General features: G+C 41.4%; 2 protein-coding genes across 12 annotated transcripts in view; one reads left to right on the forward strand and one right to left on the reverse strand.

Annotated features, from left to right (window-relative positions):
• LOC131506024 (sperm-associated acrosin inhibitor-like) overlaps positions 1 to 16,290 on the reverse strand; it is a 117,563-nt gene extending 101,273 nt beyond the window's left edge. For 2 of the 3 annotated variants that reach the window (XM_058719652.1, XM_058719641.1), the window contains exon 1: positions 15,847 to 16,287. The gene's annotated coding sequence lies outside the window, so the exon portion shown is untranslated. Of the gene's footprint in view, positions 1 to 15,846 lie in introns of all 3 variants that reach the window. The other variant, XM_058719631.1, reaches the window with a different exon arrangement.
• Positions 16,291 to 16,606: 316 nt separating this feature from the next.
• FBXO38 (F-box protein 38) overlaps positions 16,607 to 26,530 on the forward strand; it is a 56,063-nt gene continuing 46,139 nt past the window's right edge. For 3 of the 9 annotated variants that reach the window (XM_058719565.1, XM_058719570.1, XM_058719572.1), the window contains exons 1-2: positions 22,667 to 22,687; positions 25,276 to 25,466. In XM_058719565.1, coding sequence (XP_058575548.1) covers positions 25,339 to 25,466 — 128 coding nt within the window. In that variant the 5' untranslated portion in view covers positions 22,667 to 22,687; positions 25,276 to 25,338. Of the gene's footprint in view, positions 16,762 to 20,875; positions 21,026 to 21,700; positions 21,981 to 22,666; positions 22,688 to 23,617; positions 23,658 to 25,275; positions 25,467 to 25,777; positions 25,867 to 26,530 lie in introns of those variants that run through there. The other 6 variants (XM_058719568.1, XM_058719567.1, XM_058719569.1 and 3 more) reach the window with 6 other exon arrangements.

The following is a 26,530-nucleotide window of genomic DNA, read 5'->3' on the forward strand; positions in this document are numbered from 1 at the left end:
ACGAAAAAAACGACAGCCAGGGATTTAACCAACACAGATACAAGCAAGATGTCTGAACCAGAATTTAGAATCACAATAATAATAATACTAGCTGGTGTCAATAATAGATTAGAATCCCTTTCTGTGGAGATAAAAGAAGTAAAAACTAGTCAGGATGAAATAAAAAATGCTATAACTGAGTTGCAATCATGGATGGATGCCACAGCAGCAAGGACGGATGAGGCAGAACAGAGAATCAGTGATATAGAGGACAAACTTATGAAGAATAATGAAGCAGAAAAAAAGAGGGAAATCAAGGTAAAACAGCACGATTTAAGAATTAGAGAAATCAGTGACTTGTTAAAAAGGAACAACATCAGAATCATAGAGGTCCCAGAAGAGGAAGAGAGACAAATAGGGATAGAAGGGTTATGTGAGCAAATCATAGCAGAAAACTTTCCTAACATGAGGAAAGACACAGACATCAAAATCCAGGAAGCACTCGGGGCGCCTGGGTGGCGCAGTCGGTTAAGCGGCCGACTTCAGCCAGGTCACGATCTCGCAGTCCGTGAGTTCGAGCCCCGCGTCAGGCTCTGGGCTGATGGCTCGGAGCCTGGAGCCTGTTTCCGATTCTGTGTCTCCCTCTCTCTCTGCCCCTCCCCCGTTCATGCTCTGTCTCTCTCTGTCCCAAAAATAAAAATAAAAAACGTTGAAAAAAAAAAAAATCCAGGAAGCACAAAGGACCCCCATTAGATTCAACAAAAACCAATCATCAACAAGGCATATCATAGTCAAATTCACAAAATACTCAGGCAAGGAGAGAATCATGAAAGCAGCAAGGGAAGAAAAGTCCCTAACCTATAAGGGAAGACAGATCAGGTTTGCAGCAGACCTATCCCCAGAAACTTGGCAGGCCAGAAAGGAGTGGCAGGATATATTCAATGTGTTGAATCAGAAAAATATGCAGCCAAGAATTCTTTATCCCCCAAGGCTGTCATTCAAAATAGAAGGAGAGAGAAAAAGTTTCCCAGACAAAAAAAAATTAAAGGAGTTTGTGACCACTAAAACCAGCCCTGCAAGAAATTTTAAGGGGGACTCTCTGAGGGGAGAAAAGATGAAAAAAAATTTATATTCATTTATATACATATATATGTATGCAAATAAATAAATACCAAAACCAACAAACATTAGAAAGGACCAGAGAACACCACCAGAAACTCCAACTCTACAAGCATGATAATGGCAATAAATTCATACCTTTTAGTTCTCACTCTAAATGTCAATGGACTCAGTGCTCCAATCAAGAGACAGAGGGTAACAGAATGGATAAGAAACAAGATCCATCTATATGCTGTTTACAAGAGACCCACTTTAGACCTAATGACACTTTCAGATTGAAAATAAGGGGATGGAGAACCATCTATCATGTTAATGGTCAACAAAAGAAAGCCGGAGTAGCCATACTTATATCAGACAATCTAGACTTTAAAATAAAGACTGTATCAAGAGATGCAGAGGGCATTATATCATAATCAAGGGATCTATCCACAAGAAGATCTAACATTGTAAACATTTATGCGCCAAATGTGAAAGCACCCAAATATATATATCAATTAATCACAAACATAAAGAAACTCATTGATAGTAATACCATAATAGTAGGAGACTTCAACACCCCACTCACAGCAATGGACAGATCATCTAATCAAAAAATCAACAAGGAAACAATGGCTTTGAATGACACACTGAACCAGATGGACTTAACAGATATATTCAGAAAATTTCATCCTAAAGCAGCAGAATATACATTCTTCTCCAGTGCACATGGAACATTCTCCAGAATAGACCATATACTGGGACACAAATCAGCCCTAAGTAAGTACAAAAAAATCGAGATCATACTGTGCATATTTTCAGACCACAACGCTATGAAACTCAAAATCAACCACAAGAAAAAATTTGGAAAGGTAACAAATACTTGGAGACTGAAGAACATCCTACTAAAGAACGAATGGGCTAACCAAGAAGTTAAAGAGCAAATTAAAAAGTATATGGAAGCCAATGAAAATGATAACACCACAACCCAAAACCTCTGGGACGCAGCAAGGCAGTCATAAGAGGAAAGTATATAGCAATCCAGGCCTTCCTAAAGAAGAAAGAAAGGACTCAGATACACAACCTAACCTTACGCCTTATGGAGCTGGAAAAAAAAACAGCAAATAAAACCCAAAACCAGCAGAAAAGACAGAAACTAATAAAGATTAGAGCATAAATTAATGCTATCAAAACCAAAAACAAAAAAACAAAACAAAACAAAACCCAAAACAGAACAGATCAATGAAACCAGAAGCTGGTTCTTTGAAAGAATTAACAAAATTGATAAACCACTAGTCAGTTGGATCAAAAAGAAAAAGGAAACAACCCAAATAAATAAAATCAAGAATGAAAGAGGAGAGATCACAACCAACACAGCAGAAATAAAAACAATAATAAGAGAATATTATGAGCAATTATATGCCAATAAAATGGGCAATCTGGAAGAAATGGACAAATTCCTAGAAACATATACACTACCAAAACTGAAACAGGAAGAAATAGAAAATTTGAACCGACCCATAACCAGTAAGGAAATTGAATAGGTAATCAAAAATCTGCCAAAAAACAAGAGTCCAAAGCCAGATGGCTTTCCAGGAGAATTCTACCAAACATTTAAGGAAGAGTTAACACCTATTCTCTTGAAGCTGTTCCAAAAAATAGAAATGAAAGGAAAACTTCCAGACTCTTTCTATGAAGCCAGCATTACCTTGATTCCAAAACCAGACAGAAACCCCACTAAAAAGGAGAACTCCAGACCAATTTCCCTGATAAACATGGATGCAAAAATCCTCAACAAGATATTAGCCAACCAGCTCCAACAATACATTAAAAAAATTATTCACCACGACCAAGTGGGATTTATACCTGGGATGCAGGGCTGGTTCATTATCCACAAAACAATTAACGTGATTTATCACATCAATAAAAGAAAGGACAAGAACCATAAGATCCTCTCAATAGGTGCAGAGAAAGCATTTGACAAAATACAGCATCCTTTCTTGATAAAAACCCTCAAGAAAGTAGGGATAGAAGGAGCATATCTTGAGATCATAAAAGCCATATATGAATCACCCAACGCTAATATCATCCTCAACGGGGAAAAACTGAGAGCTTTCCCCCTAAGGTCAGGAACAACACAGGATGTCCACTCTCACCACTGTTATTCAACATAGTATTGGAAGCCTTAGCCTCAGCCATCAGACAACACAAAAAATAAAATGCATCCAAATCGGCCATCCAAATCGGAGGTGAAACTTTCACTCTTCGCAGATGACATAATACTCTATATGGAAAACCCAGAAGATTCCACAAAAAACTGCTAGAATTGATTCATGAATTCAGCAAAGTTGCAGGATATAAAATCAACACACAGAAATCAGTTGCATTCCTATACACCAACAATGAAGCGACAGAAAGAGAAATCATGGAATCAATCCCATTTACAGTTGCACCAAAACCCATAAAATACCTAGGAATAAATCTAACCAAAGAGGTGAAAAATCTATACACTGAAAACTATAGAAAGCTTATGAAAGAAATTGAAGAAGACACAAAAAGATGGAAAAAGATTCCATGCTCCTGGATAGGAAGAACAAATATTGTTAAAATGTCGACAATACCCAAAGCAATCTACATATTCAATGCAACCCCTATGAAAATAACACCAGCATTCTTCACAGAGCTAGAACAAATAATCCTAAAATTTGTATGGAACCAGAAAAGACCCTGAGTAGCCAAAGTGATCTTGAAAAAGAAAACCAAAGCTGGAGGCATCACGATCCTGGACTTCAAGCTATACTACAAAGCTGTAATCATCAAGACAGTATGGGCTGGCACAAGAACAGACACTCAGATCAATGGAACACAATAGAGAACCCAGAAATGGACCCACAAATGTATGGCCAACTAATCTTTGACAAAGCAGGAAAGAACATCCAAAGGAATAAAGACAGTCTCTTCAGCAAGTGGTGCTGGGAAAACTGGACAGTGACATGCAGAAGAATGAACCTGGACCACTTTCTTATATGATACACAAAGATAAACTCAAAATGGATGGAAGACCTCAATGTAAGACAGGAAGCCATCAAAATCCTCGAGGAGAAAGCAGGCAAAAACCTCTTTGATCTTGGCTGCAGCAACTTCTTACTCAACACGTCTCTGGAAGCAAGGGAAACAACAGCAAAAATGAACTACTGGGACCTCATCAAAATAAAAAGCTTCTGCACAGCGAAGGAAACAATCAGCAAAACTAAAAGGCAACCGACAGAATGGGAGAAGATATTTGCAAATGACATATCAGATAAAGGGTTAGTATCCAAAAATCTATGAAGAACTTATCAAACTCAACACCCAAAAAACAAACAATCCAGTGAAGAAATGGGCAAAAGACATGAATAGACACTTCCCTGAAGAAGACATCCAGATGGCCAACTGACACATGAAAAAATGCTCAACTTCACTCATCATCAGGGAAATACAAATCATAACCACAATGAGATACCACCTTACACCTGTCAGAATGGCTAACATTAACAACTCAGGCAACAACAGATGTCGGCGAGGATGCAGAGAAAAAGGATCTCTTTTGCATTGTTGGTGCCAATGCAAGCTGGTGCAGCCACTCTGGAAAACAGTATGGAGGTTTCTCAAAAAACTAAAAATAGAACTACCCTACGACCCAGCAATTGCACTACTAGGCATCTATCCATGGGATACAGGTGTGCTCTTTTGAAGGGACACATGCACCCCCATGTTTATAGCAGCACTATCCACAATAACCAAAGTATAGAAAGAGCCCAAATGTCCATCGATGGATGAATGGATAAAGAAGATGTGGTATATGTATACAATGGAGTATTACTTGGCAATCAAAAAGAATGAAATCTTGCCATTTGCAACTATGTGGATGGAACTGGAGGGTATGATGCTAAGTGAAATTAGTCAGAGAAAGACCAAAATCATATGACTTCACTCATATGAGGACTTTAAGAGACAAAACAGATGAACATAAAGGGAAGGGAAACAAAAATAATATAAAAACAGGGAGGGGGATAAAACATAAGAGACTCATAAATATGGAGAACAAACAGCATTACTAGAGGGGTGTGGGAGGGGGGGATGGGCTAAATGAATAAGGGGTACTAAGGAATCTACTCCTGAAATTATTGTTGCACTATATGCTAACTAATTTGGATGTAAATTTTGAAAAATAAAAAATAAAAAAGAAAATTAAAAAAAGAAAAAAAAAATATGACAATGTGAGGAAAAGTACAAGCCCGTGACTTCTAGGAGCCAACCTGGGCATTCCTGCAGGTTATTTAGACTCCTACTCACCACTGGGCCTCGATGTTATTTAACATCAACAATTTCACAGAATGTTAACACCTGGCACAGCCACTCTGTAACCATGATGAATCAAGACAAAGGCAGTACCACTCCATGATCACATCTGAACACAGGCAAAACGTGAACATTATGCCAACTACAGAATACCAGACGTCCTCTACCTGGACTAGTATAAGTGACTGCTGCCTGTCTACCAAGTACAACTTTAGCCTTTGTCTATTCTTCCCTCTTTCAAAATAAGACTTTGAAAGACACCAAAGTGCAGAATGACTCCACTCCTGAGGGCATCCAATTTAGAGTAAAACCAGTTTTCCTTAAAATTTCCCCAAATTAATTTAAAATCCTAAATCCTATAATAAATCCTTTCTAATATCCTTTTATCGAGCTTCTCTGTGGCTTCCCATGTGCATTCTCATTCTTGAAAACAAATCTTATTTTTTTTATTGAGAATTTTTTTAATATGAAATTTATTGGAAAATTGGTTTCCATACAACACCCAGTGCTCATCCCAACAGGTGCCCTCCTCAATGCCCATCACCCACTTTCCCCTCCCTCCTATCCCCCATCAACCCTCAGTTTGTTCTCAGTTTTTAAGAGTCTCTTATGGTTGGCCTCCTTCCCTCTCTGTAACTTTTTTTTTTTCCCCTTCCCCTCCCCCATGGTCTTCTGTTAAGTTTCTTAGGATCCACATAAGAGTGAAAACATACAGTATCTGTCTTTCTCTGTAGGACTTATTTCACTTAGCATAACATTCTCCAGTTCCATCCACATTGCTACAAAAGGCCATATTTCATTCTTTCTCATTGCCAAGTAGTATCCCATTGTATATATAAACCACAACTTCTTTATCCATTTATTAGTTGATGGACATTTAGGCTCTTTCCATAATTTGGCTATTGTCGAAAGTGCTGCTATAAACATTGGGGTACAAGTGCCCCTATGCATCAGCACTCCTGTATCCCTTGGGTAAATTCCCAGCAGTGCTATTGCTGGGTCATAGGGTAGATCTATTTTTAATTTTCTGAGGAACCTCCACACTGTTTTCCAGAGCAGCTGCACCAGTTTGCATTCCCACCAACAGTGCAAGAGGGTTCCTGTTTCTCCACATCCTCGCCAGCATCTATAGTCTCCTGACTTGTTCATTTTAGCCACTCTGACTGGCACGAGGTGATATCTCAGTGTGGTTTTGATTTGTATTTCCCTGATGAGGAGTGACGTTGAGCATCTTTTCATGTGGGCAACAAATCTTAAACCCAACTTGTTCAACTCAAGTGTTCCTGGTGGTCTTTGTCCTGAGGGCATTGATAAATGCAAAACTTGAAAGTAGCAAAATATTACTCCTTATTGCTCAAAACATTCTCTTCTCACTTCTCCTTCAAGGCATGGGGAGGAGCATGAAGAATATGAAAATAGGTGATATTTGAACTCTTAAGGATAGGGAATATTTTATTCATTTATTTTTGTTCACTCCTTGACTCATATGATACCTTGTTCCAAAAATAATTTAAGGTGGCTGATAATTGTTCAGTGGATTCAGAGGTAGAGAGTGGAAGACATCTTTCTGAGAATAGTCATATAAAGACAACACTGACCAAAGAGACACCAAAACACAATGGAGTACTCTAAGGTGAGATGACGGTACCCCAAATGACACTGCTGTTTAACAGAATACTCCTGACCCCACAGCTCAGGCTCTCCCTACCTTGTCCTCAACCCAGAATGACATGTGAATCACCAGCTGCCAGGTTCTACTTGACTCCCTACCACCATAAGCATCTTCTTCCCTTTTCTGGAGACTCTTCATTTCCATCCCCATTGTCAATCACTATCCCTTACTGATGGCAAGCTCAGTCTGATCTCAGGATCTAAAAACAAAACAAAACAAAACACCTCATTCCCCCCCTCCCCCCCCTTGGTCTTAAGGAGTTTAAGAAACTCTAGTTCATTTGTCAGGTAAATCCAAGTCAAGTCTCTCTTGGTCAAACCTAATGATTTTTAAGTAGAACAGTACTATTCTCAAAACAGGCATTTAAAATATATGTGTGGGCAACTTTTGTTTGTCACAAAGACTGGAGTGGGACTACTAGCATTTAGTGGGCTAAGACTTTGTAATGCACTAGAGAGTCCCGCATGTTGAAGAACTGACCCATCCGAAATGCCACTAGTGGTCCTATTGAGAAACATCTCACCCATAGATGGAAGGCATCATATCCAGCCTTGCCTCTCTCCACACCACTCTCTGTGGTTGGGACCTTGTGCCATCCCACGTCCCTCTGACTAGATGGCCAGCCTGCTAGCATTACCTCTCTTAAAAAAAAAAAAAAAAAAAAAAAAAAAAAAAAAAAAAAAAGGCTTGCTCCTAGTGCAGTGAGTGAGCTACACCCTCTAGTGGGGAAACCACATGTAATATATCCACCTTTGGAAGAATAACACCCAAAAGAAAATCCAACTCAAAGTGACTGATGTAAAAAAAAAAAAAAAAAAAGAAAAAGAAAAAGAAAAAAAACAGGTGTGTGTTGAGGGGAATTTCTATGGCTCCTGCACCTGAAAAGTCCAGAGGAATCTCTGAATCAGGCATTGCTAGATCAGAGTCTCAGAAAAAGTTGCCAGAAATTTTTCTCTCCATTTTTTTTTGACCCATCTGTGCTTTCCTTGATGTTGTCTTCATTCTCAGATAAACACTGACCACCACCCCAACCTCAACTCAAGGCAGTTCTAGAGTTACAGTTTCAGTAGCAGAGTTTCCCTTCCCTAAAACTTCTAATAAAAGACTTAAGTCTCGTTTGACTCGTTGAAATAAGATTCGTGACTCAGTCTACAAGCTGTGGCTACAAGCAAGCTTAATTCTTATCGGAATGGACCGAATTATAAGGCATGGCAGGAGCCAGGGGTGACGCAGCCCCACTATATGGACGAGAAGATGATAAAGAATTGTGCCCCAAAGTTGGGAATATTGAGGTACTATCGCCAGGATAAATGAATGAGACTCAAGCAAAAACAACAGATCCGTTGACACTATCCTTTCTGGATGCCATCTTTCTCTCCTGAGTCTGAGGTCCTCAGTCCTGTCCAAAACTCAGTGCACTTTTTTTTTTTTCGCCTTTACTACAATTAACTATTTAGCATTTTTGTATCACAGTAACACTTTACCATCATGGTAGAAAGCAAGGAAATGTCACCTAGAGATCTAAGCCTTCTGGAAAACATGCTTTCATACTCATACAAAATGATTTGACTTCCCATTCCACAAACCATGGGAGGTCTGGTAAGAGGACCCTAGGACCTTTATGTTCTTCCTACTTGCTCTGTATCCCTAATTTTGCAGAGTTCTCCATCAGTCCCTCATTTTGCCTTCTGATACTGACGTCTCACCCCCTACCACTTTGGTGCAAGTTAGACCCTCCCCACCTTCCTTCATTCCACAAGCACTTTCAAGGCGATTTGGGGTAACAAATGTTTTGTGAAGGTTTAAGATAGTAAAGGAGGACAATGGCTAGCAATCAGAAAATTTATCATCAGGATTCTTTTGGTTAAGAGTGATAAAACTCCAGCTGCAACTTAGCTTAGGCTAAATAAGAAATGTGTGGGCTCATACAATTAGGAGGATTCAGGGTGGGTCTTTGTAAAAATATTTTCTTTATTTTGAGAGACAGAGTGAGCAGGGTAGAGGCAAAGGGAGAGAGGGAAAGAATCTTTTTTATTATTTTTTTTTATTTTATTTTTTATTTTTGAGAGAGAGAAGCAGAGAGAGGGAGACACAGAATCTAAAGCAGGCTCCAGGCTCTAAGCTCTCATTACAGAGCCCGACACGGGGCTTGAACCCATGAACCATGAGATCATGACCTGAGCTGAAGTCAGTCACTTAACAGACTGAGACACCCAGGAGCCCCGAGACAGACAGACAGACAGAGAGAGAGAGAGAGAGAGAGAGAATCTTAAGCAAGCTCCATGCCCAGTGCAGAGCCCAACATGGGGCTCAATCCCACAAACTATGAGGTCATGACCTGAACTAAAATCAAGATCTGATGCTTAAATGACTGAGCCACCCAGGCGCCCCCACCCCTCCCCAGGGTAGTCTTAATTCATGCATAGCCACAGACTTAAACAATACCAAGAATCCATCCATGCCCTCTGCTAGCCTTTAATTACACGCTGGTTTCATCATCTCCCACAGACTCTATCTACGTGAGGAGATAGTGGCTGCTACCTCCCCTGTCATGTGTCCTTACAGTCAAAAGGAAAAGGGTTGGGGGTGGGAAGCAAGGAATGCTGGGACTCAGTCCTATCAATATGCAGTTACAATCCCCAGATATGAGAAATCAGTTTTTTTTACATGATTAAGTGTCTGATAATCCCCAAAAGATGAAATGTGAACATAAAAATGAAGATAAAATTATATCTATATTACTATTTTGTGTTAAAAGACAGTCTATAAATAATTGGCATTTAAACTATTTGTCATATTTTAAGAAAATCTAGCATATTAAAAAATGTGATGGACGAACCTTATTCCAATTTGAAGTTTTTAAATGAGTATTGATTTGAACTTAGAATTTTAAGTTGAAAGAATAAGAATTTATTAAGACTGTAAATATTATTAGCATTCTGAGTTGTCATTTGTCATATTTATGATGTTTATATAAATTTATGTTTAGTAATTTATATATTAACATATACTATATATAAATATATAACTATATATATTTATGTTTATGTAAGTTATTTGCCATATTTATATGTTTAATTGGATAGAATTATAACATTTATTTATTTGGAAAGGTTTTGTTTGCCAAGCAATTGAAGCACTTAAAAGGAAGAATTGAGTATATTAGATTTATCCATGCATTCATGAATTCCTTCATTCAACAAAACTTACTGTGTGCCCACCCTCCATGTGTTTATTTTTTATTTTTTAAGTTTATTGATTTATTTTTGAGAGAGAGAGGAAAAAAGAGAAAGAGAAAGGAAGGGAAAGAGAGAATCCTAAGCAGGCTCCATGCGGTCAGTTGAGCTGAAATCAAGAGCCAGCTGCTTAACCGACTGAGCCACCCAGGCACCCCCTGATGTGTTTATTTTTGAGAAACTGATTCACCTCTATGCTTATTTGTCTGTCTTCCCTTACCATATGGAAGGGTGAAACACACCCACTTGTCATCACAATTGTTTCCTTGCTCCTCGTCCAATGCCTGGCCCCAGAGCAAGCACTCAGGAAATACATATGGAATGAATGAATGAACTATGTCAGGACCAAAATGCAATCAGCTTTTCAAAACTACAACTGTTCTCTCCCTGTTACCTTTTGAATCAAAGGACCATTGACTTCTGTCCCAGTATTGGGTTCACCTAGATGGGCCCAGCTCGCTGGCATTTTCCATTTCTTTCCTTGTAATCCTGAATGACATTCACCTGCTGCCTATAGGGAGGTAACTTGTTCATTCAGCTAAGATGAGGGGGAGAATCACAGGACAGGCAAGGGGAAACAGTGAGTCCTGTGTGCAGCTGGGACATACTATCTGTGAAGGGAAACGAGAATGAAATGGTAGACTACAACCAACGTGTACTGGGCCTTGGATGTCTGATTAACAAGTTACATATGCATACTCAAATTCAATCACAAAGAAGCCATTGACATAATCCACAGGATACTTTAGGAAGATCAATCAGATTGCCACTTGGAGAAAAAATTATGACTGTACAATTTAGTAATTAGGGATATGGGTTTTGAAGTCAGCTCAAATTTCACAATGATTCTTTGCAATTTACTAGCTGTGTGACCTTTAGCAAAATACTTAACTTCTCTGAACCGGAGTTGTGTTACTTATAAAATGGAGTAAGTGATACGTAGGCCCCAGAGTTCATTGGATTAAATGTGATGAGGTACTTAAATGATTGGTAGAGTGACATTATGATTAAAAGAATCCAAAACCTAAACCAAAACAAACACAATAAAAGTAAGACTTCGCAGGGGAGAGGCTAGAGCCAGGATGATCAGAGACACAATTAAGAAGTAGTGACACAGAAGCCCACACGGGGTGCAAATGAGGTGTTTCCAGTGTAGCTGCAAAATGCTTAGACTCACTCAGTGCCTGCTGTGCTGCTGGGCATCGTGGCATTCTCCTGAACTGTTCTTTGTACATGATGTCTCCCAGCCTGCTTAGGAGCAGAGACTGTTTCCTGGTCCTCTCTGCAGCCCTGATGTCTTATTCCCAGGTCCCATGCAGTCTTTAGTAAATGTTGGCTGATCGTAAATAGTTTTTGACGTTTCACTTTTCTGAAGAGGAATTTCTTTACTCTCATATCTAGAGATCAGGCTAAAAGATCTGCACTAGATGTAGTGACAGGGAAAACACAATACGAGTCATTGTAAGAAGAAGGCTTGTTGAGTTTCCCAAGTTTTGACCTTAATCTTTACACTTTCCTGTGACATAACTCTGATCTGGTGCAGTTTGGCCCAAATTAAAAATAAAAAGCAAAGGCTTTATTGCTTAATGCTTAACTCAGAGCTCATGCTTACAAAAGCTTCCCATGCAGGTTTTTCCTTCTCCCTCTTTTCCTTCCTTCCTTCCTTCTCATTCTTTCTTTCGTGGTTTGTTTTGTTTTGTTCTGATTTGGTTTGGTTTTGCCTAATCTACCACCTTGTGTTTGGTTTTGAAATTGCAATTCTCTATGCACATACCTATGTGAAACATCCTTTCATAGGCTTTCCTTATTAACTTGGGAAAGCGTAGAATGCTTTGAAAGTGAACTTCAGAAATATTACATGCTAAGGTTCAGCACTTGCAACTTCAACTATACCTGAGAAGGAAAAGAGGCCTCTGGACAATCAAATAATACCAGGTAAGTTTTGTGGAGTTTTTGCTGCATGCCAGGTACTGTTCTAAGTGGATTACAAATGTTACCTCACAAAAACACAAACGAGGGCAAAGATACGGAGAAACGGAACCTTCGTGCACTGTTGGTGAGAATGTAAAATGGTGCGGCCACTCTGGAAAAACTAAAAATAAAACTGCCATATGATCTAGAAGAGATACTTGCTTACTTACGTTTACTGAAGCATTATTCACAATAGCCGGGAGGGAGAAACAACCCAAATGCCCATCAATGGATGAATGGACAAACAAAATGCGGTATATACATACTATGGAATGTTATTCAACCTTAAAAAAGAAATTCTGATACATACCACATCATAGATGAACCTTGAAGACATTACGCTAAGTGAAAGTAACCAGACACAAAAGGACAAATATTACATGATTCCACTTATATTAGGTATCTAGAGACAAGAAGTGGAATGGTGGGCTGGTCGGGGGGGGGGGGGCGCAGGAAGTTGTTTAGTGGGTATAGAGCTTCAATTTGGGAAGATGAGAAAAGTTCTGGAGGTGGATGATAGTAAGAGTTGCACAAAAATGTGAATATATTCTTTTTTTCTTAAGTTTATTTATTTTTGAGAGTGAGGGAGCAATTGGGGTAGGGGTAGGGGTAGAGAGAGAGGGGAGAGAATCCCAAGCAGGCTCTGCACCATCAGTGCAGAGCCCAAGGTAGGGCTTGAACTCATGAAACTGTGAGATCATGACCTGAGCCGAAGCCAAAAGTCGGACACTTAACCAACTGAGCCAACAGGCACTCCAAAAACGTAAATATTCTTAATGCCACTGGACTCTACACTTAAAAGTGGTTAAAATGGTAAATTTTATGTTGCATGTATTTTTACACAATTAAAAAAACAAAAACATGTAGGGGCAGCTGGGTGGCCCAGTCAGTTAAGCATCTGACTCTTGATATCAGCTCAGGTCTTGATCTTGTGGTCGTGAGATCAAGCCCCACGTCAGTTCCATGCTCAGTGTGGAGCCTGCTTGGGATTCTCTCTCTCTTCCTCTCTCTCTGCCCCTCCCCTGCTCAAGCATGTGTGCATTCTCTCTCTCTTTCTCTCAAACTAAATAAATAAACATTAAAAAAAACATGTAAAGAATCATTCATGTGTAGACTCAAAAACCTGTACTGCTGGGTCTACCAGCCTTCCTTTCTGATACTTGTGCTAATAAAATCTACATATGTTCCCCTCCCCAAATTAAAAATAAACAAATGAGGTGGTGTGGTAAATTAAAGATGGCCACAAATTCTTTTCCACTCCTTCAATTAAGAGGTAGAGTCTCGGGGCGCCTGGGTGGCTGTCGGTTAAGCGTCCGACTTCAGCTTAGGTCACGATCTTGCGGTCCCCGAGTTCGAGCCCCGCGTCGGGCTCTAGGCTGATGGCTCAGAGCCTGGAGCCTGCTTCCGATTCTGTGTCTCCCTCTCTCTCTGTGCCTCCCCCGTTCATGCTCTGTCTCTCTCTGTCTCAAAAATAAATAAACGTTAAAAAAATAAAAATAAAAAAAAAAGAAGAGGTAGAGTCTTATTTTTCTTCCCTTGAATTTAGGCTGGCTTAGTGTCTTCTTGACCAATAGACTGTGACAGAAGTCTGGGATCCAAGGCTAGATCTGGGATCTAGCTGCTTAGAACAGCTCACTCTCTGCATTTTCTGTCTCTGAGAGCTCCCTATCAGGGCTCAATGGCTTTGTTGTGAGAAACCCAAACTAGAAAAAGAGACCATGTGCAGGCCCTCTGATGCAGAGCTCTAGGCAAGTCCCTACATGGCTTCTGGCCTGAATTGCCAATAACGTGACATTCATTTGAGCCTGAAGCTAACTGCAATTTCAGTTAATGTCTGACTGCAAGAGTGTAAGACGCCCCAAGCTAGAACTGTCCAACCAAGCCCAGTCAATCCACAGAATCATGACAGATCATAACAAGTTGTGTTAAACCACTCAATTCTGCAGTGGTTTGTTATGTAGGTACTATAACGATGTCCATTTCTACTGGAGAAACCTGAAGCTGAGAGCTGAAACACTGGCTCAGAGTCTCTGTGCCAGTAAGCAGAGGAACTCACACTTGAACGAGATCTTTCTGAACTTCTAAAATTGTAAAGCCTGCATTCTGACCAGCACTGAATACACAGCTTCTCAGTTGAAACAGTTGTAAAAAATGATATGCTTCTCAAAAAATCCTGTTTAAATTCGTAGCTGAGCTCTACCACATTACTCAACTCCAAGGGTAATGTGGATGACTCCGATGTGCACGGTACCCTCCTGCTGTTGTGTTACACAGGCTCCATAGCCATAAGAAGTGGCCCTGAACAAACCCTGTTCCCTCTCCCCAACCAGGGCTTGTCCTCTTAAGTGTTAAACCTTCTAACAAATGCTAGGCCCTTGTCTAAGGGCCTAAGGAGTTTCAAGGGAGAAGAGAGGTTGGTGCTAGAACCTACGGAGACTATGAGAAGTAGAGGCATTTGGAAATTTAATTAAAAAAGAAAAACCTTTCAGTGGTTTAGGGCCATTGAGTGTAGGGCAGATTTCCCTGTAGAGGTCAGAGCACCTCTGAAAATGCCACTGTAGGAGAGCAGGGCACACTAGCTCAGGACTCTAATAAACACCCGTATCACTAAGGAACAGAAAAATCTTGGAGCTGAAGGGATGCATATGTTCTACCTTCACATGTTAAAACTTAAACTAGTTTAAAAATTTTTTTTTTTTAATGTTTATTCATTTTTGGAAGACAGAGAGAGACAGAGCATGAGTGGGAGAGGGAGACACAGAATCAGAAACAGGCTCCGGGCTCTGAGCGGTCAGCACACAGCCTGACGCGCGGCTGGAACTCACGAACTGCGAGATCATGACCTGAGCGGAAGTCGGTCACTCAACCGACTGAGCCACCCAGGCGCCCCACTAAACTAGTTTTGATGTCTAATTATACACAGCAGGCACTCATAGCACTCAGAAAACATCTCTATTCAGCATTTATGTAGTTATGCTTTTGTCTCCTTTCTAAATTTGAAGTAGGAAACATAATCTTATTTGTATTTCTAGTCCCACCATGGTACTTTTTGCCACAGGAAGAATGCTAACCAAACGAAGGAATATATTCAAATAGTCATCCCATTTGCACTGAAGTAAACCTTATTGGATCCCTTGTATCTATGCCGGGCTCAGTGCTAGGCACTTCCATATAGGATTCCTATGTTTTTCTAGACAATCCAGAACACCGAAAAGGCCACGGTTTGTGTTAGTGTTTCAGTTCAAATACGAAAGAAACTGACGGAAGCAACTACTTTCACTTACAGGAAGAATGCAATACGAAAGCCGGGATTAAGATGAACAGTGTACAAATAGAACGAGGTTTTGTTTTTTTCTTCCCAGAGCCCTAAATCAGGACACACGGTTTTAACACATGGAATGGCACCCAGCAAGAACTGTGTCTGCCAAGACAAGCTGAAACCTGTGATGCCAAAACGTAGTAGGGAAAGAGAAGACACCAGGTTTGGTGTTAAGAAAAGACTAGCAAGGAGCAGGAAGCCCCCCCACCCCCACCCATCCCAAGTTTGTTTACCTTGTCCATCTTCAGTGCTTTCTGCAGCAGAATCGTCTAGTCTGCCCCGTGTCTGGTCAAACTGCATCTCCTACGGTTTCAACGCACACTAGCTTTCCTGAAAGGTTATTTGTATCTATTGTAATGTAGGTATTTTAGTTCATTTTAGTCACATGCATGCAGAGGCAAGAACGTGGGATCCGGAAGGTAAAAAGTTGGGTTTCAGTCCACTTGTGTGATATTAACCTCTCTGAGGGTAATTTTCAGCCATTAAACAAAGACACTGATTCCTGCCCGTATGTGAGAGCGCTAGGCAGTTCTTAATGAGACACTCATACGCGACCCTTTCAGAAACTGTAAAATACTGTTCATTATGTGCATAAACAATGTCCCCAAGGTAGAGAAAAGCTAATTTAAAAGTAACATCGTTAACTTTCCCCCACAACTCCTCCCACCCTCCCCCGCCGGCAAAAAAAAAAAAAAAAAAAAAAAAAATTTTTTTTGCTAGACGAATTCTGGAAAATTCTCTATTGGAATGCACTCGTTTTACAAATGGCAACACGAGGTCCAAAAGCTTATCAGAGACCGCCAGGCACGGGCAGAGCGACGTGCAAACCACAGGGTCCTGACGGCCTCCCCCCCGCCCCCCAGCGTCAGACTCTAGGCGCTTCCGGCGCGGCGACGCCGTCCCGGTAAAGATGGACTGACGCCAGCGCCCTCACAAACGGCCACGCGTAACATGGCTGCCGAGACTAGACGCCTGCGTCCCACACCTAACATGGACAAGGGGAGCGGGCCCAGCCCCGGAAGGCAACCCCCCGGAAATGCCTGAGCGGCGGCGGAAGCGGAAGCGCCGCGGAGGTGGGGGCCGCGGGAAGTGTCTGTAGCGTTTCTCCCTCCCTCTCAACCACAATAACAGACGGAGGGCCGGCGTAGGTGAGGCGGCTGTCGAGAGGGCCCGGGGACCGGCGGCGGGCCGCAGAGCCGGGGGTGTGGGCGGCGGGACGGAGGCGGCCGGATAGGGGCTCCCGGGCTCCCGATCGCCCGGTCTCTCGGTCTCGGGCCCCTTTCAGGCCTAGAGCGTCCCGGAGAGCAGGGATTGGATTTGTGGTGCTTGGCCTTGTAGGCCCTGTTTGCGGGGCTTGCTTACCTTGTCCACACCTGGCCCAAGATTCTAGCCTACAAAATTCTCTCTGGGTCTCGATTTCCTCAGGATAGGGGCGGACTGGGGGGTTGGCCTGGACAACTTATGGGACCCCCATCCCACCCCGGGTGTCACGAATTCTACGATTTTTACGTTGTCAGTGTTTCAACCGGTAAATTAAGGAAGCCCTGTAGTCAGCGTACTGAGGGGGTGTCCCTGAGCAAGACGCAGTGAATACGTCTTTGAGAGGCAGCCAGCCCTAGGATCAGGAGCCTCAAATTCTGGTCTTACCCCGTCCACCGACTCAACTGTGTGACCTTGCCCAGGCCCATTACTCTCTCCGTAGCACCGTTTGCTTATCTGTCAAGTGAAGGTGTTGGTTGCCTCTGATGCTTCTCTTAGCTCTGAAAATCAGATTCTCAACTCCCTTTAAAGGAGTCTTTCCTTAGAGACAGACCTGAAAAGCTTGTCTTCCCTGTCTCCTGTATAGCCTGGAGTTGACTGATAAGAGACGTCTACCGTGTTTCTTTCCAGACACCAGACTGGCCGAGGGCACCTGGGCGCTTAGGAAGGCTCTTGTGCAGTGGGAAGCTCTGTCCTGATGGCTTGGGTCTATGCATCTATACCCGCAGTGTGAAAACACCCCTGTGCGAAAAACGGGAGACCTCGTTTTTTCTCTTAAAGCTGCTGTTAACTTGCTGGCACTTTGGACAAATTCCTTCTGACTCTCTTGACTTGAGAGATCTCATCTGGCAAATGAGAGCGTAGGATTAGGTTACTGGTTTGTAATCCTCTTTCCCATACTCTGAGCATAACTGAAGAGTAAAATAATGGCTCTTGTAAGGCCATGACTTTCTGGGAGAGGAAAGAAATGGGGTATGGAAAGCTACACATTGTGTAGTCCTATAGATTGAAACGTCTGCGCTTCTAATTTTTAACTTTAACTTCTGACAATTTCTGGTTTAGGTGATCCCTAAGGCTCCTTCCCTGCTTTTAAAATTTGTAGTGCTGTGATTCTTATGTTCTCTTAGGGCAAAGAATAACTTTTTCGTGTGTGTTTGTTTCAATGAATGTGTGCCTGGAGGTACACACTTTAGTGGAAAAGATACTAACCCATAGCATAGGAAAAAAAGAAAAAAAAAACTCGGTTTCAGTAAGGTGAAGTGACATAGTAAAAATAAAATTGGTCTTGCGCTGGAGTTCAAGACCTGTATCCTTGCTTAAGCACTGGTACTTTCTGACTTTGTGTCTTTGGACAAGCCAGCTTACATCTCTGGGCCTCACTTTTCTTTACCTGGAAGATGAAGGGTTGGACTGGATGATTCCTAGAGCCTTTGACACTATAATTCCATTTGTGTTTGTTTTCGGACCAGCTTGGTGGGTGTGGTGTGGCATTTCTTTAGGCAAGAGAGACTATCCTAGGTAGTAGACACAGAATGTTTATGATGTTAGGAATGGGGTCCTATTAAGTGATGCGCAAGATTGTTTTGATACGAGCAAGCTGAAGCCAATAAAGAAAGGCATTAGAACCTGAAGGGCAGGAAAGCCCCTGACCAGATGGGATGGTTGAGGACATTGGGAAGTTTTAAATGGGAGAAAGGTATTTTTAGTGAGGGCAATGAAGACTAAGACTGCATTCTAAGGCTACGTTTCACGGGAAGAACGACTCTGTCACCATCTAGCACTTAGTAGGTAGTAAGTGAATGAGGCGATAGACTGATGAATGGATAGCAGCAATCAAGAATAGAAGGAGTTTCAGGGCGCCTGGGTGGCTCGGTTGGTTAAGCGTCTGATTCTTGGTTTCAGCTCAAGTCATGATCTCAGAGTTTTTTGAGTTCGAGCTCTGCATCTGGCTCTGCACTAACAGTGCAGCGCCTGCTTGGGATTCTCCCTCTCTCTCTCTCTCTGCCCCTCCCCTGCTTGCGCTCTCTCTGTCTCTCAAAGTAAATCAATTAATTAAAAAAACTTTTTTTTAAAAAAAGGAGTTTCTCCATAGAATTCTTATTTAGATACAGAATGAAGAATTGGTTCAGTATTAGGAAAATTTTATAGAAGAAGAGATCTCTTAAGTTTTCTGTTTAGTTGTAAGGCAAGTTGGTTTATCTTTGCCCTGTCCAGTGTGTTAATAAGAGATAAAACACATACCCGGGAGGGCCTCGTGTGATCTGAGGAAAGGAGTAATTAGTAAAGTCAGGGATGGAGGAGGATGTTGGCGAGATGGTACAGGTATAGGAAGATTTTTAGTTGTGACATTTAGGGAGTGAAGGAGTGGATTGATACAGGACTTTTATAGATACCAGCAACTGTCAGAATTGTGAATAGTGTTAAAATCTCTCCAGAGGTTCTAATCCTTAAGAGAGGATTAAAAGGAAAAGAACTTGATTTTGCAAGCAAGCAAATGTTGGTGCTTCCCCGTAAGAGGTGGAGATAGCCTTGAGGGTCAAGGATTAAAAGAGAGGGGTAAATTTGGGAGCAAAGAGAATGAACTGAGTTAGTAGAGGGTAGTGTAGTTCTGTTTGGGAAGAAAGGAGTTTTGAACCTACAGGCTGGAAGAAGAGCAGACCTAAGAGAAATTGTATTACAGCAAGACCCCTGGCTTAAAGAATACACACAGACAACTCGGGTTTACTACTTGGAATGTACTTGCACCGCCAGGATGAAAAAGATGCTTCTGGTAGCTAAGGTCTGCTGAACAGCCAGCCACAGAATATAGCATCCCCAGGACTGCTGAGAGGGCTGTTGAGGTCCTACGTTAGAAGGACCACAAACCCTGATTTGTGGAGGAGGGTTCGGTCAGCAGCATTTCTGTCAGCGCGTCCAGAAGCCCATCTCAGAGCAGTGGCCAGGCTCTGGAGTGCGGAGAAACAGCCGAGGTACGGAGCCTGACTTGATGTAGGTGTAGTGTCGGCTGGGAAGTCCGAATCCCAGCCTGAATCCTGACACTTCATACATATTCTGGGGCCACTGACTTCTCTTGCCTGGTTCTGTTTGTCCATCTGAAAATTGAGGGAGCTGGTCTTAGGTAGGGACCTCTGGGTGAGCTTTGATGTGTCTGTGAAGTCCCCGAGATTGCATATGAAATTCATCATGCACCAGTCTGGGTATGTTTTATTTTCCTCTTGGGGAGAAGATGTGCAGCTTTCACCATAGTCCCAGAAGGGTTTGTGACCCACAAAAAGTTAAGAGCTGCATGACCAGGTGGTCTCTGAGGGCCCCTTCAGCTTTGACATTCTGGGATTTTGTACTTCTGTCAGAATGACATTTTAAAGTCTGAGCCTCCAGAACTTGCTAACCCTAGAAATAACACCTGGTGCTGCAAAATATATTCTTCACATATGGTTACTCACCTGTTACTTATACTTCCCTCTCCCTTACCCTCTGTGACTCTTCTACTAGGCCCGCATCATTGCTTCATCTTTACCTACTGTTGATAATAGGATTTTCCCTCCTTTCCTCTTTTCCGTTTAACCTGCTTCTGCTTTGCACCTTTCCTACCTCGTTGAGTTTCTCAAATGGCAAATGACGATATGTTGGATATAGGGTAGGAGGAAACCCAAGACGTGGAAGTCTAGTTTTCTATTCTCACTTGCTTTTATCCCTCATCCCACTAAAAGAAAAGCAATTAAGAAGAGAGAGTGCACCTACAAGAGAGACAGCATCATCACTTGGATTTTGCTGGTCTTGCATGGTGTTTTCTTCTCATACAGGGATACCAGGCCTCTGTTTCTCTCAGCATAGCCTGGCTAGGGATTTCACTGAAATGGAAGATGAAGCCAACCTTCGTTTAAATAATTTTGTTGTCCTTTGTAGAGTTGGAGTGGTGATAGTACTCAAAATAAATGAGTCCTTTAATGAGGAATCTTTTTATCTCCTGGATATTTCTAGGGGCACCTACTTGGAGGAGGAGAGGACTGATAGCTTTCCTCTGGCTGTGGGTCCTGACTGTTAAGCCCCTGGATGTAGGATGGAGATCTTATCTTTTACCCTAGTGTTCATCTTCACGGGTCCCCCACCAGAGGCTTAAGGCAGGGGAGTCACTACTCCACCTGCTGTCAAGTAGGTAGCTGCATGACTAAGTCTTCAACTCTAGGCACGATATGGAAAATGATGTACATAATTTCACCTAAAATGTTGTTAGTGCTGCTAATTTAGGCCCTTCAGTAGCTAGTGTTAACGCATACTGTAAGTTAAATAGGTTTTTGTGGACTTGCTGGGCACCTGATCTCTGCATAATGTATGAAATCATACCTGTGAGTAAGTATTTTTTTCTGAGTTCTAAACAAGTGAACTTCTATAAACTCAAAGTTAAGGTGCAGTCTGTTTCGTTTAAAACTTCAAGTGCAGGTTGTGCACTGAGGCTACTAAACCTGATTGCCACAAAATCACAGCTTGCAAAATAATAGGGAACAGCAAAAGGTGGAATCATAAGAAGAGGGTATAAATTGTTAGTGGTGTGGATTTGGTAGAGAAAAAAAGAAGGGGGAGGAAAGATTTGTACTTAAAGGATGAAAATCAAGAACAGGTATTCATGAAAGGTTAGAGTTGTCCAGATCCTTAAAAGTGAAGCATGTGCTAAAGTGTAATAGCTGGGAAATTCATCCATGGTTGGGTTGGTTGAAACTGGTTAATAGTCTCCTTGAGGCATTTGTAGGTGCAGATAGCTGTTTCTTTTGTGTTTAATCCTATGGATTAAAATTGGACTGCATTTTTGTCAGGGTTAGAAGCCCGTTGCTAAGATCATTGAGTGCTGCCATAGCAAACAGAGTGCTCATAGGACCATGAAATGGTTCTTAGCAGCCTTGAAGCTACTGGATGCCTCTGGAATAATGGAAAGAATGATGGATGTTCATACATCAGATATTTGAGGATTTATTATGAGCAAAGACTTGTCTTCACCTAGAAGTAGGAGATTTGAGATTCTTTTCCTGGCAGAACTGTGGCCAAGAAAATACCACACAAGTTTTTATAGGAGAAGCATATGCTGAGTGTCACAGGGAGCTCAAAAGAGGAGGTGAGTAGAAGTTTTCACAAAGGACTTAACCTTTAAGCTAGATTTTGAAAGCAGGTTAGTGGTGTTTTAGGCAAAAAATGGGGAGGGAAGTACCGCTAGTCAGAGTCAATAGCTAATTGGGAATGAAAGATGAATGTTTGGGGGCCCTGAGGACATTGGTGTGGCTGGAGTGAGTGTCCTGAGGAACAAGGGCTAAGGATTGAAAGATAAGACTGGGAAGGTGCTGTGAGACTAGATGGGAAATATTTTATCCTATGCAAACTAGAATTCCTTGCAGGCTGATTTGGGGGTTTTTGTTTTTGTTGTTTAAGAGGTATAATATACAAAACAAATTAAATTTTCAAATAATGGAGAAGAATATGGAAAGGAAAAATCTCTTCCTCCTTTCCTAACCCTCTGTTTTCCCCAAGGGTAACCACTGTTATTATTTTGTTGTGGGACCTTCCAGAAATGTCCCATGCAAACACAAGCATATTTGTCCTTTTTCTCTTATGCAAATAAGGTCATACTTTCTGCATAACCTACATCTTGCTTTTTCCACTTAATATGCAATCAGAAGAATGTTTTAAAAAGCTCATTCTGCTTTCAACGTGGAATATGATATGTTAAGCATTTATTCAGCAAATTACTTACTGTGGGCGTGCTGTGTGGTAGGCTTTGCTCCAGGCTCCAAGGAGATCATTGAGGAAGCCATTGCAGTCGGCCAGGTGAGGATTGATAGAGCCCTGAAGGCCCGCAGGCGTGGTTGCAAGAGCAGTATTTGAGACTGATTTCAAGGTTTCTCATTTGAGCATCTGGTAAACTAGAGTAGGGAAAGCAGGTGTGTGTGTGTGTGTGTGTGTGAGAGAGAGTGACTGAACATGTTTTGGGTTGGGGGGTGGTTGTAGTTGTGGAGAGAGTTCAGGTTGGGCATAATATTTTTGAAGGATGTTCAAGATCCTGACATGAAGGTTTCTCATAAGCAGAGGAAGTAAAGGTTAGAGCTCAGGAGGGATAGCAACTAGAATACTTTTGTTTGTTTGTTTTAAGTGTATTTGTAGTAGAGGAAGCCCCAAGAATGGATACAGTTGCCCCTGGGAGAAGAGGATTCTAGGGTGAATTGGCAAAGGAGACTGAGGAGTGGTCATGCAGGAATAAAGATGATCAAGAGAGTATTACTTTGGGGAGAAGTAGTCACATGATGAGAAGTTTTCGTAGACACAGTGGTCAGCACTGGCCCATACTACAGATGGGTCAGGTGAGGGGAGCACGGAAGAGAGCCTGTGGGATTTCATGACGAGGAGATCAAAATAACCTTATAGCAGTTTCAGCACTGTCGTGAGATGGAAAGGTTCATTTTGCCGGAGAGGGGGCAGTGAATAGGAAAAGTTGGGCAGTGATAGAAACAGACGAGTGTATTTATAACTTTTTTTTTGTGGGCAGTTCTCAGTACAAACTTTTCTGTCTCCAGAGGTCTGTTAGCCAAAATGGGACGGTCAACATACAAATAAGCTTTTGAGAAAGCAAAGGAGATGTCATGAATTGAGAGCACGGTAGCTCATGCTCCTACTCTTTGCGGAATCCCTTAGGTCTGTACTGCCAGTTGCCTGTTGATACTCATCCACACAATTTAAAGACATGTTGTTCTGGTTTCCTAGGCCATGGCTGAAGAGGCAACAAATTAGAGAGGGATTAGAGGTAGGGGTGTGTGTGTGTGTGTGTGTGTGTGTAATGCAAGGGGAGCAAGCACGCTGCTAACTGCCAGAAATTCCAGGTGACCTTTCTGTGAGGGAAGAGACCAGAACACACACAGGCACAAGAAATCTTGAGGATTCGCTTAGCCTTGTAGTTTGCTCCCATTTACTGGTAGAGCAAAGGGTCCCCAAGAAACCCACAGACTTGCATAGTCCCTGAGGAGAGGCATCACGGAATCCTGTTGATAAGCTCAGGTCATCAGGAAAAGGTTAAGCTTTTAATGAGTCTACTTTGTAGGAAAATAGAAGCATGCAGTCCACTTTAGCAAGTTTTAGTAGTAAAGGATTACAATTAGGGAAAAGGAGAAGGTGGTGCACAAAATGGAGCAGTTACTAGAGATCCACTGATTTGGAACTGCACTTCTGTGCATCACTGTGGCATGACGAAGGTTAGGCTGTGATCTAGAGTTCTCTGAGTTCGAGTCCAGGACATTTTTGAGAATTTTACCAATGATAATTGATAATGCTATTTAAAGGACACTATTTTCACATGGTTCCCTCTTATCCTGGTCAGCAAAATAAAACAAACCTCTGGGTGCTTGCTCATCTGACTTTAATTTGTCCTCCCGCCCCCCACCCCATCCTCTCCTTTTCCTCCCTCCTCCCCTCTCTTCCTTTACTAAAGTTTATTTTATTTTTGTTTTATAAATTTTTATTTATTTTGGAAGAGAGGGAGAGAGAGCACGTGTGTGAGCTCAAGTGGGGCAGGGGCAGAGAGAGAGAGGAAGACAGAAGATCGAAAGCAGGCTCCACACCATCAGTGCAGAGCCCAACGTGGGGCTTGAACCCACGAACTGAGATCATGACCTGAGCCGAAGTCTGACGCTTAACCGACTGATCCACCCAGGCACACCCCAAAGCTTATTTTAAAAACAAGTGAAACATACATTTGACACAAAAGTGAATTAACCTTTGCTCCTTAATGTTTACAAGAGAGGAAAAGGGTGGTTTTGTTCTCTCTCTGAAATTGCACATAAACAGTGTTTAGATTTTGAGCAGAAGGTCTGTAATTTTTATCAGATTTATGAAGGGTTCTGGGACCTACTTGCGGAGTCTAATCCCCTGACTTTATAGGGGGGAAAATGAAGAATTTAAAAGGTGACTCAAGTTCATAGAAGTAGTTTGGCAGATCCAGTACTAGAGCCCAACAGTCCTCTTGTACCTTCTGTGTGAGGGATGGTCCCAGGGTTGGGAGCTCTGTAATTGGAAGGAGTTTTGTTAACCTAGTTTAATGATCTTAGCTTAAAGTGGAAGAAATTGATGCTTGGGGAGACTGAGTGAATTAGCTAGGAAGGAACAGTACAGAATAGAATGTAGAATCCTGATTCCTTGAATTATTTTTGCTTGTTCTAAATAATGCATTTTTATATTCTCTGCTGCTCTTCAGAAAAAGATGTTCTGTGGGTTTTGTGTAATGTTTTTATTAATTTGAATGTGGTCTGTGGGTACCCTTCTTTCTCTTTTCAAGTAAGCATGGTTTTACAAAAGTCTGTTTTATAGGGATAATTTCTGAGTTTGGGTTTGGTGTGCTTTAGTCTACTCTATTCTCTGCTTGCTTTCAGGTGCTTTGCAGTCAAGTAACCAAGAGGGAAGATTTGCTCTTTGATACTGGAGGTAACATAGCAATGGGTCCACGAAAGAAAAGTGTTAAAACATGTCTCATGAATAATGAAATCCCTGAGGAAACCATATCCGATGAAACAAAGGATTATATGAATCAACTTTCACATGAAGTGCTTTGTCATATTTTTAGGTAAGATTTTGTTTGGTTGATTTTTACCCACCTAGAATGTATAAGTAGGAGCAAATTCTGGAGCTGCACTCTATGTAGTCACTAGCTACATATGGCATTTAAATTTAAATGAAATCAAGTTAAAACTCCAATTCCTCAGTTACATTGGCCCTATGTGTCTCGTAGCTACTGTGTAGGACAGCGTAGACATTAACGATAGAGATAACTTTTGTTGTGATAAGTTCTGTTGGACATCCATTCTCTAGACTGTGTTAACATTCCAGACTTCTTGGAATTCTTATTGACTGATTTGTTGACTTTTGTTATTACAGTACCATGTGTGTACAACATAAGGCAGTGTTTCTGACTTTTTTGACTACAAACCACAGTGAGAAACATTTTCTTCATTATGCACATATATGTAAGTGATTGAAATAAAAGTTTCATGAAATAATACCCATCGTTACTATATGCAGTGCACACATTAAAGTTGTTTTGTGGTAAAGTTTTTTTCAAAAACAGATTTTTTGAGTATGTTATTTTCCAGACTGCATTTTAACAACAAAGAAGTGAAAACAAAAACCTGTCATTCCAGTTTCCCCTGCTTGCTTCTGTCAGTCACTGTTCATTCAGATAAACAACCCTAAGACACCTTGTCTCTGGAGTTGGAGACCTGAGTGTGAATCATGAGTCTTTGATTTACTTGCCTCGGACCAGCAATCAATAAAGATGTTGCTGTAAGCATTCAGTGAGCTGATGCTTTTAAAGCACTCAGCACACTGCATAGCATAAGCGCTTAGTGAGCATTAGCGATTATGTTGTGTTCTGCCTTTTTTCATATTGCGACGGGGTCTTCCTAATTAGCATCTTAGTCATTGACTATGACATGATAATTAACTTCTCCCTTGTGGTCTGACATCTGGATTGCTTCCAGTTTTTTACCTTAAAAATTGCAATGGAGTTTTCCAAGCATTTGGCTTTTCCATTGTTTTATTTACCTTCAGGAAGTTTCCATACATGGAATTCTTAGAAATGTTTTGAATTTTTAAAAATTACTGAATATTTGCCAATTAAGAAGTTTTGTT

Source organism: Neofelis nebulosa, chromosome 1 (assembly GCF_028018385.1).
Source record: "Neofelis nebulosa isolate mNeoNeb1 chromosome 1, mNeoNeb1.pri, whole genome shotgun sequence".
Taxonomy (NCBI): domain Eukaryota; kingdom Metazoa; phylum Chordata; class Mammalia; order Carnivora; family Felidae; genus Neofelis; species Neofelis nebulosa.